This window comes from Oncorhynchus clarkii, chromosome 14 (assembly GCF_045791955.1).
Source record: "Oncorhynchus clarkii lewisi isolate Uvic-CL-2024 chromosome 14, UVic_Ocla_1.0, whole genome shotgun sequence".
NCBI classification, from domain to species: Eukaryota; Metazoa; Chordata; class Actinopteri; order Salmoniformes; family Salmonidae; genus Oncorhynchus; species Oncorhynchus clarkii.
In genome coordinates, this window is record NC_092160.1 from 11,840,691 (window position 1) to 11,858,625 (window position 17,935).

Here is a 17,935-nt window from a genome sequence, read left to right on the forward strand (position 1 = left end):
ATGTAAACCCGCCCAAGTTATTGAAAATCAAACAACATGAGACAAACCGTACATTTCTCATTTTTTGATTTATTGTTGGCATAATGGTGTGTGTGAGAGTCTGTGTATGTGAGTGTGTGTATGTGTGTGCATGTGTATGTGAGTGTGTGTATGTGCACATATTTGATTTTGCACTGCAAGTGCACAACACCTTTCATTATATGGCCACTTTTTGTTTTGTTCTTTTTAATTGACCCTTTTTTTTTTGGTTACAATAACACAGAATTACCATGGAATTCAATCTAAATTATTACCGCCTTTTATTGTATTTATAGACATGAGTTTCAACTTTCAATATCCAAAAAAAAGAAAAATGAAATCAAACCGGATGAAAACGTTCACGCGGCAGACAAGGCTGTTGTGTTTTCATGGTAAAGAACACCCCCAACCTGTTAGATCGTCCCTTCTACAGCACTTTAAGCAGCTTATGGACCTCTGTCTACACAGAATAGGAAACCCACCAAATGGATAGCACACCTTCAGAAAAAGTATATATTGATAGATTTATATATAGATTTATATGCATTTTGAAGCTTTTCAAAAGAGTACATTAAACACTTCTCACATGATATAAACTACTAAACAGCTCAGAATTGAAAGGTGAAGCCCATCACTGTTCAGATCCACTATGTCATGGAAAAAAAAGAAGAAACGGAACTTGAAAATTCATAATCCAGCCCACAATCTTTCCTTATAAAGCTGAAGTACTTTAGATCTGAGGAGAAGACACCTGACCACACAAACTGAATAGAAAAACAGTCAAGTCTAAAACAGTGGTATTGCATTTAAAATGCACAAAGATCTCCTGTACAACTGGCTTCTGCTGTGAGTATAAACATCTAAAGGGCTCAGTGACGTTGACGTTCCTTTTCCAATTGGTTTCTCATTTTTGTCTTTTTTTTTTTGTTGTTCTTTTTTTATTTTATTTGATTTTATTTGTTAAAGATGTACATTAGTGCTGTAAACAGGCACACATAGATTGGAGAGGAGGGATCCTCGTCCTCCTCCTCTTCCTTCTCCCCCCTCTATTAGTTGTGTTTTCAACTCTGTCTCAGTCCTGCTGAGAGCGGTGGGGTCCACGTGCAGAGCCGTCTGTCTGTCCGTCTCCTGACCCTGTCTCTCTGTCTGTCCCCACCACTTCCAACCCCTCCAGAGTCCAAAAGGTAGTAGTTTCCAAGGCCGGCAGTGTTCCAAGAGAATTCCGGAGGGAATGTTGTCCACAGAGTTCCATGTTACTTAGGGGGAATGTCAGTCAGACGTGGATCAGTTAAGGAGATGGAGTCTGGAACTTGATGCTCTTTTTAGTTTTTGTTGTTTTGACTGATTGTGCAAAGTCATACGGTCTCTGGTATGTCCACGCGAAAGGAGCTAGCAAACCCCTTTCCTCGCTGCAAGAAGAGAACACATGCTGGTTAGGGATCAAGTTTGTCTGAGAGAGAAAAGAAAAACAGACAATGTATCTAGAGGAACCTTCATTTATTTACTCAGTGTTGTAAGACAGTCAAGAAAACAAGGTTAGGAAGGTTAGGAAGCCCTTCATCCGTTCTCTTCTGGAACCATTTATAACCACACTGTGAAATCTCTCATTGATAATGCGTGTGAATATGGGTCTGTGTCTCTGAGAATGTTTCTTGCTCAATTTATTTAGGACAGCAACAATGGGCCTTAACTCAAATGGGCCACGGCCAACATGGAAACAAATGGAGCTCCCCCTCCGCCCACACCCCTTACCCCCAACACCCCCCTCTCCCCCTTCCCCATGACAGCTCAACAATCCCCCAGCTAGCAGCAGCTCTATGTCATCACTGTTTGATTAGGGTAATGACCGACCGCTGTCTCTGGCTACAAGGGGCTCTGTGTCTCCAGATGACTTTATCAGATTAGGGGAAAGGCACAGTCTCTTAGTATCATGAGGATTACACCCCCCCCCCCCCCCCCCCCCACACACACACACACACACACCCCACTCCCCCTTCCAGACTCCAATCCAAAATAAGACACAGCCTCTTAGTATCATGGGGACACCCCATCTTATCCCCACCCACCCTTCAAGACTCCCCTCCGAAATAAGACACAGACTCTTAGTATCATGAGGATACCGCCCCATCCCCCCTCTTCTTCCCCCTTCCAGACCTCTTGCCAGACATCCCCTAAATAAGGAATGTATTGTGGTGATTAGCTCTACGCCCATGTGTAGTCGCTGAGACAGAGAGGAGAAGAATAGGGGTTGAGACTGAGGGTCTATTGTAATTGACGAGAATTAAGGAGAATTTCAAGAGATTCTTGAGAGGTATCGATTTTCGAGAGCCATTAATGTAATCTAAAAGAGCGTATTTCTCACATCTCGAAAGATACCTCCGGAGGTCACGCACAACACTCGCCCAACAGTTGCCCCCTCTATGCAGGACAATGTCAACAGAATTGTTTCATTGAGCCCAACATTCATATGGTCAAAATATTAATAGCAGAGCAAGGTTTTTGAAACAGTTGAAATGTATAAACATTGTCCTTATATTTGAGACTTGTTTTATATATACTTTTTCCTGAAATGGCAGTAGCCTATTACATTCTAAGGAAATGGAGTCTGGAACTTGAGGCTCCCAAGTGGCGCAGCGGTCTAAGGCACTGCATCTCAGTGCTCGAGGCATCACTACAGACCCTGGTTCGATTTGAGGCTGTATCACAACTGGCCGTGGTTGGGAGTCCCATAGGGCGGTGCACAATTGACCCAGCGTCATCCGGGTTAGGGTTTGGCTGGGGTAGGCCGTCATTGTAAATAATTATTTATTCTTAACTGACTTGCCTAGTTAAACAAAGTTGAAATAAAATTAAAAATAAATACATTCTGAAAATGTCGCTGTATCTTTAAGAAAGGGAGTTTTCCCCTAGGTTGCTCTGAGCCATCATCCAGGCAAGAAGAATGCAGCAAGAAACTGATCAACTCACCAGGGGAATTATCAACATTTTCAGTTGCAATTTTGGGTTTACCTCATATAATGACTTCCACGATATTGATCAAATTAAGCCTGGTTTGTTCTGATGTAACTTTTAATATGCTGAAACTGTACTTGTGTGTGTGTGTGTGTATATATATATGAGAGAGGTAAACATTCATGTTTGATATGTTAGCTAATGTTACTAGCGAGCATAGCTAGCTAGCTGTGTTATTGTCTTGCAAGCTACATTTAGCTCATGTGTGTACCAACGAGCAAATGGTTGCATTATTCAATTAAGTGATACGGTTCGATTGCATTATTCAAGAGTGTAGATAGTATGTTATAGAGGAAAAGATGCTTGCATTGTTGAATAGCTTGCAATTTTCCTGGCTAGTCAGTAGCTACTATGATACGGATCATTACAGTAGATGTGGAGCTGCAGAGCAACAATGTCACATTGCCAGCCAGAACAAAAGGTAAGGCAAGGATGGCATGTCAATTGAAACGTTTATGTACATATTATGTAACTTGTAAATCTCATCACGCTGCCTCTCCTTAAATGTTTGTCAATGAGAATAGCCTCTGAGAGAGGAAGTCGACATCTTTATCTTTATGGAGTCTCTACCTCATCTGTATTCATCAGAGGTAGTGCCCCATGCTGCGGCTGGGAATTACAGTGGTAGGGGAGACTCCAGCAGTTTGAGAATTCTTCTAGCAAGTTCTGATGAGCGGTGAAAGAACGTGCAACTCTTAAGGCAGTGCTGACAAAATTATAATTAAGCATTATCACCAAATTGCAGTGATGAGGATGTCTCTCTTTGTGCCCTTTGAAAAGGGAGTTTGGAAACAGAAATTCCCCATGGAAATTTGCCTCCTCCTTCCTCTGCTTTCCCTGATTATCTTAAACGGTTTTGATCCTAGGAGCTAGAGTAATACAGTCAGAAGAAAAGGAGCGAGAGGGTAATCTCTTAGCCTCGTATATATTAACACACCCATCTCCCTATAATGGGACAAATCATCCATCATTTCAACGTCTCGGCGATGTCAAAACTCTCCTATGGATTCCAACCTCTACTCTAATTGATCATGGCACATTAAATTCAAAAGGCACATAGATGGGGCTGCTGCTGTTGGTGGAAGGAGGGAGTGATATGGAAGACTGTGACGGAGGATTAGATCATCACAGATAGAGAGAGCGATAATGAATATGTGTGAAAGGAAGAGAGAGAGTTAGTTAACGACTGTCAAGAGGGTAAATTAGATGGGTCAGCGCACGTGAAATAATTTCATGGCACTTCCAGCCAATGGGGGAAGAAATATAATTTGATTGTTTTTGTATTGTTAAAGTCAATCATCAGATCAGGGTTGGTTGGTTGAGAGAATAGAGTGGGTTAGCTACAGAGCTGCCGTGCAAAGCGGATACTCACTCAAATAGGCAGGTTTGTAAGGCGCTCGCGTGCTAGACAGAAGTGCCTCAAACGCTTTCCTCTCTAACTTGGCTTGGTTGGCGTGGGTGGCATGGTGGTGGCTGAGGTGGAGGTGGTTTTGGTGGTGGTGGCTGAGGGGGGTCTCTTTGCCAAAGGTGGAGAATGACTTATCGCCCGTTTGCTCTTGGCTTTCAAATACCTCAGTGTCGGGCACGGAGTCCATGCCTGGCACATGCAGGTTGCTGCGGTAGTCTGCTGCCTGGCGCCCATCGGAGGGCACAAAGGAGGGCATCCAACAGCGGTCGGAGTGTCCCAGTGCCTTGCACTCCTCCGTGCAGTTAGAGAAGAGATCAGTGCCTGGGGAGGGGAACGAGGGAGGAGAGATGGAGAGAGAGAAAAGACAGTTAGAGAAGAGATCCGTGCCTGGGGAGGGGATCGAGGGAGGAGAGATGGAGAGAGAGAAAAGACAGTTAGAGAAGAGATCCGTGCCTGGGGAGGGGATCGAGGGAGGAGAGATGGAGAGAGAGAAAAGACAGTTAGAGAAGAGATCCGTGCCTGGGGAGGGGAACGAGGGAGGAGAGATGGAGAGGGAGGAAAGACAGTTAGAGAAGAGATCCGTGCCTGGGGAGGGGATCGAGGGAGGAGAGATGGAGAGAGAGAAAAGACAGTTAGAGAAGAGATCCGTGCCTGGGGAGGGGAACGAGGGAGGAGAGATGGAGAGGGAGGAAAGACAGTTAGTGGTCATAAAGGTAATAATCAATTAATCTTGAAACAAGACAAAAAAGGAAGCAGGGGAAACGTGCGCACTCTCACACATACACTCACTCACGAAGACAAATACACACAAAGCTGCTGCTGTGTGTGTACGTGCGCGTGCACGTGTAGACTCAGATCTCTAATTCCTCATTGCAGGGTTCTCTTTTTCACCGTACAAGATCAAAGGAAACAGCAGCATACGTGGAGAGATAAACTCTCAGCCTCGCAGAACAGCAAAAACTACTAGAAAGCCCAGCATGCACAGGGAAAGGTCACGAGGTTATCGTCTTCCTCGTTCTACCTCATCTTTCTACCGATACACTAAGGAGAGATTCAAATAAAAACAGACCTTTGTGAAAACCAACCAAAACTGCTAAAATACATTTGCACGACACCAAGTCAATAATCAAGTTTGCTCACGACACCAGAGTTGTAGGCCTGATAACCAACAACAGCGAGTCAGCCTATAGGGAAGAGGTAAGTGAAAGTCAGTAAAACAAAAGAGTTGATTGTTACAGAGGAGGGAACATGCCCCGCTCCACATCAACGGTAGTAGAGAGAGTCAGTAGTTATCATTTCCTCACTGTGGACTTGGACCAACAACATCACCACTCTTGTCAAGAGGTGCCGACAGCATCTCTACTTCCTAAGGCGGCAGAATACATTTGTGATGCCAACCCGTGTCCTCGCCAAATACTTCCACTGCACCATCGAGAGCGTCCTGACCGATTGCATCACGTCCTGGTACGGGAATTAGCCTGTCCACGACCGCAATGCAATCCAGTGGGTGATGAAAACGGCCCAGTGCATCATTGGGACCATGCTCCCACCCATCCAGGATTTACTCAAAATGGTGTCTGAGGAGGGCACGCAGCATCATCAAGGACCCCCACACACCCTGTCGGGCAGATGAAATCGGAGCATGAGGTCTGATACCAACAGGCTAAGAGACCGTTTCTATCTACAAGCCATCAGACTGAGGAACACATGAACTGGACTGACCACCTACCCTGATTCTCCACACCTTATTAACACACATGCCCTCACTCACTCACTCACTCACTCACTCACTCACTCACGCACACGTACACGCACACAGACACACACATACACATACACACAGACACACACACACACACACACACACACACACACACACACACACGCACACACATATATATATATACATTAATGCTACACACACATCACAACTGCTGCTATCAGACTCCTGTTAGGATTGCTAAATACTGCACAATTTAAACACTTGCCCCCTAATCCCCCTTCCCCAAAACACATGTAAATATTGGACTATAAATTATGCCTGGTGTATTCATGCATTATGTAATGTGTGTGTAGTTTTTATAATAGTTTTGCCATTGGGAAATAGAGAAACAAGCTAGAATCATTGAATCATTGCTGTGACCCTCTGTGGTAGTTTCTCTCTGTGATATCTCAGCAGGTACGACTGGTCATGCAGAGTGAGAGACGTGTTTAAAACCATTAACACCACACTACTACACTCTCTGAGCTTCCTGTGACCAAGGTATTAGATCATTTAAACCACAGGCTCAAAAGTATTGGATTACTTTGGCTGCTCATGTCCTTTCAATCTGTCCATGCAATAACACCAAAAAAAAGTCAACCCGAGTCCTTCAATGTTCTGTCAAAGAGGAAGTTCATTCTGAGTTCATTCTGAGTTCATTCTTCATGATAGTGCAAGTGAATCCATGAATAGCCCATCGTGGAACACAAAATCGAAAATAATCAGTGTCTGATTCAATTCATATAGATACTAATATTTTTGCCCTAAGTAAAACCAGGGTATTGCCTAACTTAATCTTTAAAGTCAATTTGGCGTAGTCCATGTTTTAAGTCATTTGATGTGCATGTCTGAGTAAAACCCAAACTGCTCCCCAAGAGTATCCTCAGATAATCCTGTGGTACACAGACTGATTAGGCTTCAGACTGCGGTGTGTGTGTGTGTGTGTGTGTGTGTGTGTGTGTGTGTGTGTGTGTTTCCACAGGTCAGCATAGGGGGAATTTGCTTTGTTACAAAGAGGATTAATTTGGCTCGCTAACAGCTTGGAAAAATGCTGAGCTTCCTAACGAGTGAGTTCCTTATTAAATATTAATGAACATCCACAAATACACCATCACATTGAGTGTCAGCACATACACAACAATGAAAGAAAGTTTGTATTATTGAATTATGTATCTACTAATACAGACTCCATAGATCATACATTTACTCCTCATTTCAACAAGTGGTACCTGCACTTATTTAGATATTCACCAAAGCAATGGGACAGTGACCTCTGACCCTGGATAATGAACATATTTCCATATCCAATAATCACAGGAGGAGGCTTGTGAATATCAATCTGTTTCAGATTTGGCATTTAGAATCTGGAGAAGTGATAAGACACAGACTCACTCCGAGAAAAAATGTCTCTGCTAAAAAGCCAGATCAAGACATCTTGATATTTCTTGACATTTTAGGAAATGAGATATTCCCTGAGGCATATTAGGTGTCTCTTCAGAAAAAAATAGGGAAGTAAAAAATTGAATAAAATATAAGAATTGACCTGTCCTCTGTAAAGAATTGACCTGTCCTCAGTAAAGAATAGACCTGTCCTCTGTAAAGAATTGACCTGCCCTCAGTAAAGAATAGACCTGCCCTCAGTAAAGAATTGACCTGTCCTCTGTAAAGAATTGACCTGCCCTCAGTAAAGAATAGAACTGTCCTCAGTAAAGAATTGACCTGTCCTCTGTAAAGAATTTACCTGTCCTCAGTAAAGAATTGACCTGTCCTCTGTAAAGAATTGACCTGCCCTCAGTAAAAAATATACCTGTCCTCAGTAAAGAATTGACCTGTCCTCTGTAAAGAATTGACCTGCCCTCAGTAAAGAATAGACCTGTCCTCAGTAAAGAATAGACCTGTCCTCAGAAAAGAATTGACCTGCCCTCAGTAAAGAATAGTCCTGCCCTCAGTAAAGAATATACCTGTTCTCAGTAAAGAATAGACCTGTCCTCAGTAAATAATTGACCTGCCCTCAGTAAAGAATTGACCTGACCTCGGTAAAGAATTGACCTGCCCTCAGTAAAGAATAGACCTGCCCTCAGTAAAGAATTGACCTGACCTCGGTAAAGAATTGACCTGACCTCGGTAAAGAATTGACCTGACATCGGTAAAGAATTGACCTGCTCTCGGTAAAGAATTGACCTGCCCTCAGTAAAGAATTGACTTGACCTCAGTAAAGAATTGACCTGACCTCAGTAAAGAATTGACCTGCTCTCGGTAAAGAATTGACCTGCCCTCAGTAAAGAATTGACCGTAAAGAATTGACCTGCCCTCGGTAAAGCATTGACCTTAGCTCAGTAAAGCATTGACCTGCCCTCGGTAAAGAATTGACCTGCCCTCGGTAAAGAATTTACCTGCCCTCGGTAAAGAATTGACCTGCCCTCATTAAAGAATTGACCTGCTCTCGGTAAAGAATTGACCTGCCCTCAGTAAAGAATTGAACGTAAAGAATTGACCTGCCCTCAGTAAAGAATTGACCTGCCCTCGGTAAAGAATTGACCTGCCCTCTGTAAAGAATTGACCTGCCCTCAGTAAAGAATTGACCTGCCCTCAGTAAAGAATTGACCTGCCCTCAGTAAAGAATTGACCTGCCCTCAGTAAAGAATTGACCTGCCCTCGGTAAAGAATTGACCTGCTCTCGGTAAAGAATTGACCTGCCCTCAGTAAAGAATTGACCTGACCTCAGTAAAGAATTGACCGTAAAGAATTGACCTGCCTTGGGTAAAGAATTGACCGTAAAGAATTGACCTGACCTCTGTAAAGAATTGACCTGCCCTCAGTAAAGAATTGACCTGCCCTCGGTAAAGAATTGACCGTAAAGAATTGACCTGCCCTCAGTAAAGAATTGACCTGACCTCAGTAAAGAATTGACCGTAAAGAATTGACCTGCCCTCAGTAAAGAATTGACCTGACCTCAGTAAAGAATTGACCGTAAAGAATTGACCTGCCCTCAGTAAAGAATTGACCTGACCTCAGTAAAGAATTGACCGTAAAGAAATGACCTGCCCTCAGTAAAGAATTGACCTGACCTCAGTAAAGAATTGACCGTAAAGAATTGACCTGCCCTCAGTAAAGAATTGACCTGACCTCAGTAAAGAATTGACCTGCCCTCAGTAAAGAATTGACCTGCCCTCAGTAAAGAATTGACCTGACCTCAGTAAAGAATTGACCTGCCCTCAGTAAAGAATTGACCTAACCTCGGTAAAGAATTGACCGTAAAGAATTGACCTGCCCTCAGTAAAGAATTGACCTGACCTCGGTAAAGAATTGACCTGCCCTCAGTAAAGAATTGACCTGCCCTCGGTAAAGAATTGACCTGACCTTGGGAAAGAATTGACCTGACCTCGGGAAAGAATTGACCTGCCCTCAGTAAAGAATTGACCTGCCTTCAGTAAAGAATAGACCTGCCCTCAGTAAAGAATTAACCTGCCCTCTGTAAAACTGAAAGTTTAATAAAAGTTGTGAACCGAAACCAACAATATTTATTGGCCTTAGTAGTTTCATGATTTTAAGGAACAGACATGAGTCTACAGTATATCAGTCTGACTTCAATATGTACTGAAAGCACTGTCAAAAGATCCCCCATATCCAAACAAAGATAAAGAGAGGGAGAGAGGGATGGGAGAGAGGGATGGGAGAGAGGGAGAGAGAGAGGGAGAGAGGGAGAGAGAGAGATATATTTCCCTCAGATTACACAGATCCACAAAGAATTTGAAAATAAACCCAATTTTGATAAACACCCATTTCCACTGTGTGTAAAACCACAGTGTGCCATCACAGCAGCAATATTTCTGACCTGTTGCCACAAGAAAAGGGCAACCAGTGAAGAACAAACACCATCGTAAATACAACCCATATTTATGTTTATTTATTTTCCCTTTTGCACTATTTGCACATCGTTACAACACTGTATATAGACATAATATGACATTTGAAATGTATTTATTATTTTGGAACTTTTGTGAATGTAATGTTTACGTCTATTTCACTTGCATTGGCAATGTAAACATATGTTTTCCATGCCAATAAAGCCCTTTGAATTGGGGGGGAAGAGAGAGAGAGAAATTAAAATTGTTCGAACGAGAGAGACTGTGTAAATGCCCTGAACCCCTACTTTATTGCGTCCTTAATTTGGTCATTGGTATGCAGAGTTCTGAAAATGGATGACGGTTCAGCAAGAATATACAAATAGCATATATTACTATGGCGATAAAGTGAACCATGGGCCTAAGAAGGGATCTGGATGGGGAATGGGAGGATGGAGGGGGAAATAGGGAGGTGGAGGGAGTGCTATCTCCAATGCTCCCAAACAGTAGGGGGACAGTTGATCCATAGTAACCATGATAACAGTCTATATAAGACAGGCTATATCATCTCTGATACCATCACAGTAATTCCACTGCTTAAATCCATCTAATATCAACAAACATTTATTCACCTAAATTATCATCATTGTTTTAGTCTCTAATCACAATCCTAGTGCTATAATTAAGCAATAAAGCATGAGGGGTGAGGTATTTGGCCAATGTACCATGGCTAAGGACTGTCCTTTGAATTGGCCATATACCACAAACACCCTTATTGCTATTATAAACTGGTTACCAACATAATTGGAACAGTAAAAAGTATTTTTTTATCATGCCCATGGTATGCGGTCTGATATACCATGTCATTCAGCCAATCAGCATTCAGGGCTTGAACCACCCGGTTTATAATTAAGTTCACCCTCACCTCATTAAACTAAGGAATTGTTCATGAAAATGTTGAATAAAAAGATCAACTGACACAGAAAAATCCGGAGGTTCTAGCATCTCTGCTTGTCACAAACTCAATTATCACTTTAGCAAATAGCACAGCGGCCAGTTATGTCTAAGTCTCGTGCAAGCAGAGAACACTAAAGCCCCCGTATAAATGATCCTAATCAATCCAAGACTTAATGCACAGCAATTAATCTGTTTGAAGACAGTAAGTTGTCCGATAATTTCGAAAAACAAAGCAACAGTAGCCTATTGACATATGACGGTATACGACGGTACTCAAAGTCAAAAGCAAAGACAGCAAGTTCACTAAAACACCACGCCAGAGAGTCACCACTTAGCATTAGGAGTCTGGTCAAGCCCTGTATGAAGGTAAGAAGGGTTCAACTAAAAAGAAAGTATAGCTCCTGTAGTGTCTATATTAGAAGTAGCTTGTACTACCTATCATATGGGCCCTATGGCTCAAATTGAATATGTAGCGTGATATAAACCACCTTGCTAAATGACTTGCCTTTTGGTTGAACATTAAAGGGGTACCATCTGACAAGTGACTTGTAAAAATGAGTCCAAGCTAACTATATACATCATACATTTAAAGTGGGCTACATAAAATAGGATGCTTCCCTTTAAACGTCAGTGTATATCCACAGGCTTAAAATAGTGCCATTATTATTTCTAGACGTGGCTCATTTCGCATGCTCTGGGTTCATCCCCAAGGGCAGACCTTGTTGCTTTCCAAAAAACATGGGCATAGACACACACAGACGGGGCTGGACCAAAGCAATCGCAAGGATGAATGCAGAGATAACTACATTCAAAGCTCAGAAGCCCAATTTAAAAAAAAAAAACGTATGTGAACCTTTAGGTGGAACAGATAAAACGACGACGTGGACGGAGGAATGCGATCGGGACGGTGGGGGCTCGGGGCGGTGGGGGCTCGGGGCGGGAAGGCAGAGCACAGTCAATGAATGAATCGTTTGTTTGTTTGCGCCGTGAAACCAGTTTGGTCCCGTTCCCACACCGCACCGACCAATGACAAGCCAACCGGTCCTCGTTATAAATTCCGTCACGTACCCATCAAGTGGTCTCTAGCATGGATTTAGCAGCGGGCCCTCCCTCATTAAGGACCCTGCATATTTACTAACAACAGGATTAAGTTCAGCAGCGCGTCATTGTCCCTCAGAACATTTCCCATGTTCAAAACAATAAAGAGATTGAGCTACAGCCAGGAAAGAGCGAGTTTACAAACACACGACGACTAGAATATAGGCCTACCAAAAACAGCCCATTCTTACAGTAGCCTAAGCAAGAGACGTTTGTATATCACATGCTGGTAGAAAAACACTCAAGCCTATATTTCATAAATCCTAAGCACATTTCCAATATTTGAGATGGTGAGAATGAGTAGGCTATGACACGACTAGCCAGTCGTGAACTCTGAAAGTAGTGGAGATTTGGCAGAGCGCAGTGTGCAGTGAGTCGCTTTCCGTTCAGCACCACAATCGGAAGATAACAGCGCAGTGATACTATAGACACGCAGCAGCCATGGGCGCGGATAACATTCTTAAGGCTATACATGACTATAGGCCTCGAAACACACCATGATCGATCGATCAGCACCGTGGACAGATACCACGCCTTACAACACTGCCATCGCCCTCTGTGGGGCTTTAAATGAGAAAATAAGAGAGCAAATGCCGTGCAACCAGCCAAGAACGAACAAACTCGACTTACCGGCAGAGTGACCTCGATTGGTGGCGTCATGGTCACTGTCGCCTTGCTCGCTGTCACCATGACCACTGTCTTTAGAGCTTACGAGATCCGCTTCTTGGAAAGCCGAACTGGCAGATAAGAGAAGGATAGAGAACATTCTTTAATGTATTGAAGATAGTGGAAGGCCTATTTTTATTTTCAAACGTACATTAAAACAATAATTCTGTTAGAATAAAACATGAATCACTTTTATTTTCACCGTCTTCATCATAATCATCATTCATTCATTATCCTGCACTTCATTATCATCAACATAGACTGAGAGTGCATATACAGGTGGGCAGCAGCAGAGAGAGTGAATTAATTAACCAGTATTAGGTATTGAGCCATGTTGGCATGGTTGTGGTTTGTAGTCTCTCCCCTATGGCATTGAATGGCTACTTTAAAAAACACTCTCAATCACGTCTGGTGGCAGGGCACCGGGTGCGCATGCTCGTTACCTGTTCACACGCCGAGGTCTGTCCACCAGGTAACTGAGCTCGGCTCGCTGGTGTTTGGTCTGAAAGAGAAGCACGAGACATTTTGAGTTTGGGGCGCGGTGGCATTTTATTATCAAACTATTTTCCTGAGATTTAAAATACAAAATAATAACAAGAAATCTGGTACAAGACATTGATAGTTTTGATATTGACGTTAGATTTGACGTGATTGCTGATGTTCGACAACGAAACGTCTCATATCTATATTTTGAGAAGAGTCGTTTTAAGCCTACTAGCCGAAAGCATATATATACTACCAAAGAGAAAAATTAAGTGGTGCACCTATTCAGGCTTGCTGAACTATAGACGGATCTTTGTTCTTGTGCGACTCAGCACGATCGTGACTGGTGTGCGAAATGTGTGTATTCTCACAAGGGACACGGTCATTGCGCATGACAACACACACACACGCGCGCACACATGCGCACGCACACACACACACACACACACACACACACACACACACACACACACACACACACATGCAGACACACGCACACACATGCACACACACACACACACACACACACACACACACAACTCCAGCCTTCAAGGCACCCATGCATTATCCTGATGTATTATTATATTACTCCAAATCCATCTTATTTTAAAAGCACGACAAAACCACTTCTGAGCAGAACATAAACATGCAATCATTACTATTCCAATGATAATCTCCCTCGGGACTGCCAACGGCAACATGTCAGCAACTAGTATTCATCATTTTGGGTTGAATTGTCGTTACGTAAATAAATAGCAAGATATGCAGAATTATGTGTTCGGGGAAATAATACATGTATTTGTGAGGATACTAAAACAATGGGTGATGCAACATATAGAAAGTTAACATCAATGTCAGGGACACTGAAACTAAATGTCCTAATAATGCGGAATGCAGATTATATTTCATATTTTATCCAGATACTAATAGCAGTAGTGAGACTTTTTTTTCAGACAAGCACATGTTGCAGTTATCACACTCTATATCGAATATACGGATAGCAAGTACATGCTGGGGGTATTGGAGTTTAAAGGTATGAGGGGACTCTTACCTCGCTTGATAAAATGCTGCCGTTTGATATGATGTCAGGCTGCTGGTCAGTGTACCCTGTCACTATGGCCCCACACGGGTTGTGTTCCGTGTCTGTGCTCCTAGATGGGCTACACGGCTTTAGGAACATGAGGTCGGTTTTGGCCGATTCCGGAGTCAGACATACCTGGTAGCAATAGTTCTGGTTTTGGTGGTGAGAGCCGAAACTCCCGGACTCTTCCACTGGCACCTGAGCTGTACCGGCCCCGGTGACGTTGGCGCTCTGCACCAGCATTATATCGGACTTGCTGAGCTTTTTCTTGCGGGCTCGCGCATGCCTGCTGCAGCATGTGGCGCACCCGAGGCAGCAATCACTTGTGAGGCACGTGTAGATGTTGAGCTTTTTGTCCTTCTGGCAGCGCACGGCCAGCACGATCATAGCCAGGAGGAAGATGAAGGAGACTGAGCCCAGGGCGATGATGAGGATGAGGGTGAGGTCCAGCGATGTCTCCTTGGACTTAGCGGTGCCCCTCTCCCGATGGTCCTCCACCACACTGTCCACCAGCACCACGAACACACTGGCGGTGGAGGAGAGGGGTGGCTGGCCGTGGTCCCTCACCTCTATCAACAGGTCATACATCTGGTTTGGGTCCCGCTTGGTGGAGACGCGCCGGGCAGTGCGCAATTCTCCTGTCCTCCAGTCCATGCGGAACATGCCGTTCTCGTTCCCCCGCTGGATGCTGTAGGAGAGCCGTGCGTTCTCTCCGTCGTCTGCATCCATGGCGATGATACGGGTTACCAGGTAGCCAGGCTCGGCGGAGCGGGGCAGAGGCTCTCTAGCAGTGCCATTTTTACCAAGGGGAGCAATAACGGAGGGAGGGTTGTCATTCTGGTCCACGATGATTACTTTGACCGTGGCGTTCGAGAAGAGCTCAGGGCTACCTGCATCTTTCGCCTGAACCATGAAAGTGAAGTCTTTTAACTGCTCGTAATCGAATGATCTGAGTGCGTAAAGGTAGCCCGTCTCTTCGTTGATTGACACATATGTTTTCACAGACATACCCTGAATATCGCACTCCATTATGGAGTAACTAATGAGAGCGTTCTGTCCAACGTCTGGGTCCAGAGCGGTCACAGCGTGGATATAAGCACCTGGCACATTGTTTTCAGTCACATACACATCATATATGGGCTGCGTAAACGTTGGCGCATTGTCATTTTCATCCGACACTTGCACTTTGATTGATTTACTGGTGGCAAGGGAAGGGGTCCCTGTATCCCTGGCAACTACAGTCACTGAATACGAGTCAGCATTCTCTCTATTTAGGGGTCCATCCGTTACAATGGTGAAATAGTTCCTAAAGGAGGGTTTGAGTTTGAACGGGACGTCACCGAGGATTTCAACGTGAATCTTTCCGTTTTCCTCAGCATCTTTGTCAGTCACGCTCAGCAGGGCTATAACGGTGCCCGGGGCTGCCCTTTCACTCACCGACTCGGTCACTGTGCTGAATGTGATATCAGGAGCATTATCATTTACGTCCATTATTTTCACCAGAACTTTACAGTGCGCGGCCACGGCATTGGGTCCGAGATCTTTCGCCTGAACGAATATTTGATATAAACTGCTCTCCTCAAAATCCACCTCACTGCGCACCTCGATGCGTCCAGTGCGCGCGTCTATGGCGAACAGGTCCTTGACGCGGCTGGAGATGTGGTTACTGAATGAATACACTATCTCCCCATTCTGCCCCTCGTCTAAGTCCGTGGCGTTCAGCTGGATAACGAGGGTCCCCGCCGGTGTGTTCTCCTGAAGACTCACTGAGTACACTGGCTGGTCAAACACGGGCACGTTGTCGTTAGAATCCAGCACTTTGACCACCAGCAGAGCAGTGCCTGTCCGTGGCGGCTGGCCCCCGTCCACTGCAGTCAGCACATACCTGTGGGACGCCTGCTGCTCCCTGTCCAGTGACTTCTCTAGCACCAGTTCTGCGAATTTGTTCCCGTCGGTCTGCGTCTGCACATCCAAGTAGAAGTAGTTATTGGTGGTGATGTCGTATGTGCGCAGCGCATTGGAACCCACGTCCGGATCGAATGCGCTCTCTAGGGGAAACCGGGTACCGGGGACTGCGCTCTCCGAGATCTCTACGGTGATGTCGGTTTCGGGGAAGCTGGGCGGATTGTCATTGATATCCACGACCTCTATCTCCACGCGGAACAGCTCGAGAGGGTTCTCCAAAAACACTTCAAGGTGTAAAAGACAGCTGGCACTCTGCTTGCAGATCTGCTCCCGGTCAATTTTCTCGTTGATGAACAGAATCCCGTTCTCCATGTTCACTTCCAGGTACGGCGTCCGCGAGCTGGGCACAACCTGGAAGCGGCGTGAAGCGATTTTGGTCATGTCCAGTCCCAGGTCCTCGGCGATATTCCCTACGAACGTGCCATGTCCAGCCTCCTCCGGCACAGAGTAGCGTATCTGCGAGACCACTCCATCCGCGATACACATCAAAAGGAATAGCACAATCATCGCCAAAGAACAAGTGCACTTGGAGAAAATAAATCTTATCCTTTTTTATTTAAAGCGTCAATTCCCATTACCCTTAGTCCAAGGAAAGTCCCCAAAATGTAGAAGGATTTTGGAGATTTCTTTTCCTTTTAGCAGTCCCGTCAAACATGGACCTTCTTGTTTGTGATATTCAATGCAGGCTTGATTACCCCCAAATCCTGTCTTCACTGCCGAGATCAACAAGCTCTCGGCTGCTTCAGATGCGCCTCGTTACGGCAGCAGTGCACATTCCAATGATGCGGAGTGTTCCTTAATAATAATAGTGAGGAGATGACTCTAAAAGCATAGGCCCAAAATCAATAAAAAAAATATAAAAAATCCACGTAATCGATACTTTTTTTACAAGCTTTGTCCAACTATACCAATTCTCAAACAGCCACTTTTATCTGATTTTTTCTCTCTCTTCTCTCCAGTGATATCTGCTCCGTTTAGCGCACACACTGCAGCGGTCTCCTCTCCCACTATTGAATGCTCTTCACTCAACTATTCGCTTTTTCCGCAGCGCACCTCCCCTACCAGCCAACGGGATCCTCGGACACCCGCTAAGCTCACTCCTGATTGGACGGTTGAGACGTCTGTCTATGCTGGATATCGCTCACTGGGATGTGACGCTTCTAGCCCAGTTGCTGGTTCGAGCTGAATACCTGCCTGACGAGGAAGAGACATTTGGAAGAGGGGAGGAAGTTGGGGCTTTATAGTTGTTTACGCGCAGCACACTGAAAGGGTCCCAAATTGTTTTCAACAAAAGCACAATACACAATAGCATTGGCTATTAGGAAAACAATAAAGAGTGGCACACTATGTATACATTCCCAGAAATGTATTAGGCAAACTTCCCAACACATTTCAAGGAGCCTATACTTTCCATAGTGTAGCGACTCTAGTTGAATAGCTTTCAGTTTACTCTCCGTTAGTCAGCACCTCTAGGCCTAACTTCTTTTGGGGTGTGGGCAATGCTCATGCCTTTTACTAGCCTATTAAGAAAACAGAACGCAATAATTAATTAGATTATTATCATTGATTGATAGTTTATAGCTGTGTATGCTTCCTGCTAGGCGACGTGTGCAGACTGTTTGTGTGTGAGGATAATGTAT

The 17,935-nt window shown here is 44.4% G+C and overlaps 1 protein-coding gene across 4 annotated transcripts; it reads right to left on the reverse strand.

Annotated features, from left to right (window-relative positions):
• Window positions 1-925: 925 nt before the first annotated feature.
• On the reverse strand, window positions 926-17,311 carry LOC139366276 (protocadherin-10-like). Of its 4 annotated transcripts, none has more exons than XM_071103573.1 (5): window positions 14,466-17,311; window positions 13,210-13,268; window positions 12,731-12,837; window positions 4,602-4,759; window positions 926-1,427 (listed from the first exon to the last, which is right to left on the reverse strand). In XM_071103573.1, exons 1-5 carry the CDS (start codon window positions 16,800-16,802, stop codon window positions 1,374-1,376), a joined length of 2,715 nt encoding a protein of 904 aa, XP_070959674.1. In that variant the 5' UTR covers window positions 16,803-17,311; the 3' UTR covers window positions 926-1,373. The 4 variants fall into 4 exon arrangements, with proteins under 4 accessions (XP_070959674.1, XP_070959671.1, XP_070959672.1 ...); XM_071103570.1 differs by having other exon boundaries at window positions 934-1,427; window positions 4,403-4,759; window positions 14,301-17,300; XM_071103571.1 differs by having other exon boundaries at window positions 952-1,427; window positions 14,301-17,311.
• Between the last annotated feature and the right edge of the window lie 624 nt (window positions 17,312-17,935).

Bases quoted from the DNA above. Each gene is read 5' to 3' on its own strand.
- LOC139366276 (XM_071103570.1), bottom strand. From the start codon at position 16,802: ATGATTGTGCTATTCCTTTTGATGTGTATCGCGGATGGAGTGGTCTCG. The intron at 4,760-12,730 runs GTAAGTCGAGTT...TCCCCTCCCCAG, and splicing joins CAATCGAGGTCACTCTGCCG to GCACTGATCTCTTCTCTAAC. The intron at 1,428-4,402 runs GTGAGTATCCGC...CTCTTCTTGCAG, and splicing joins TTACAAACCTGCCTATTTGA to CGAGGAAAGGGGTTTGCTAG.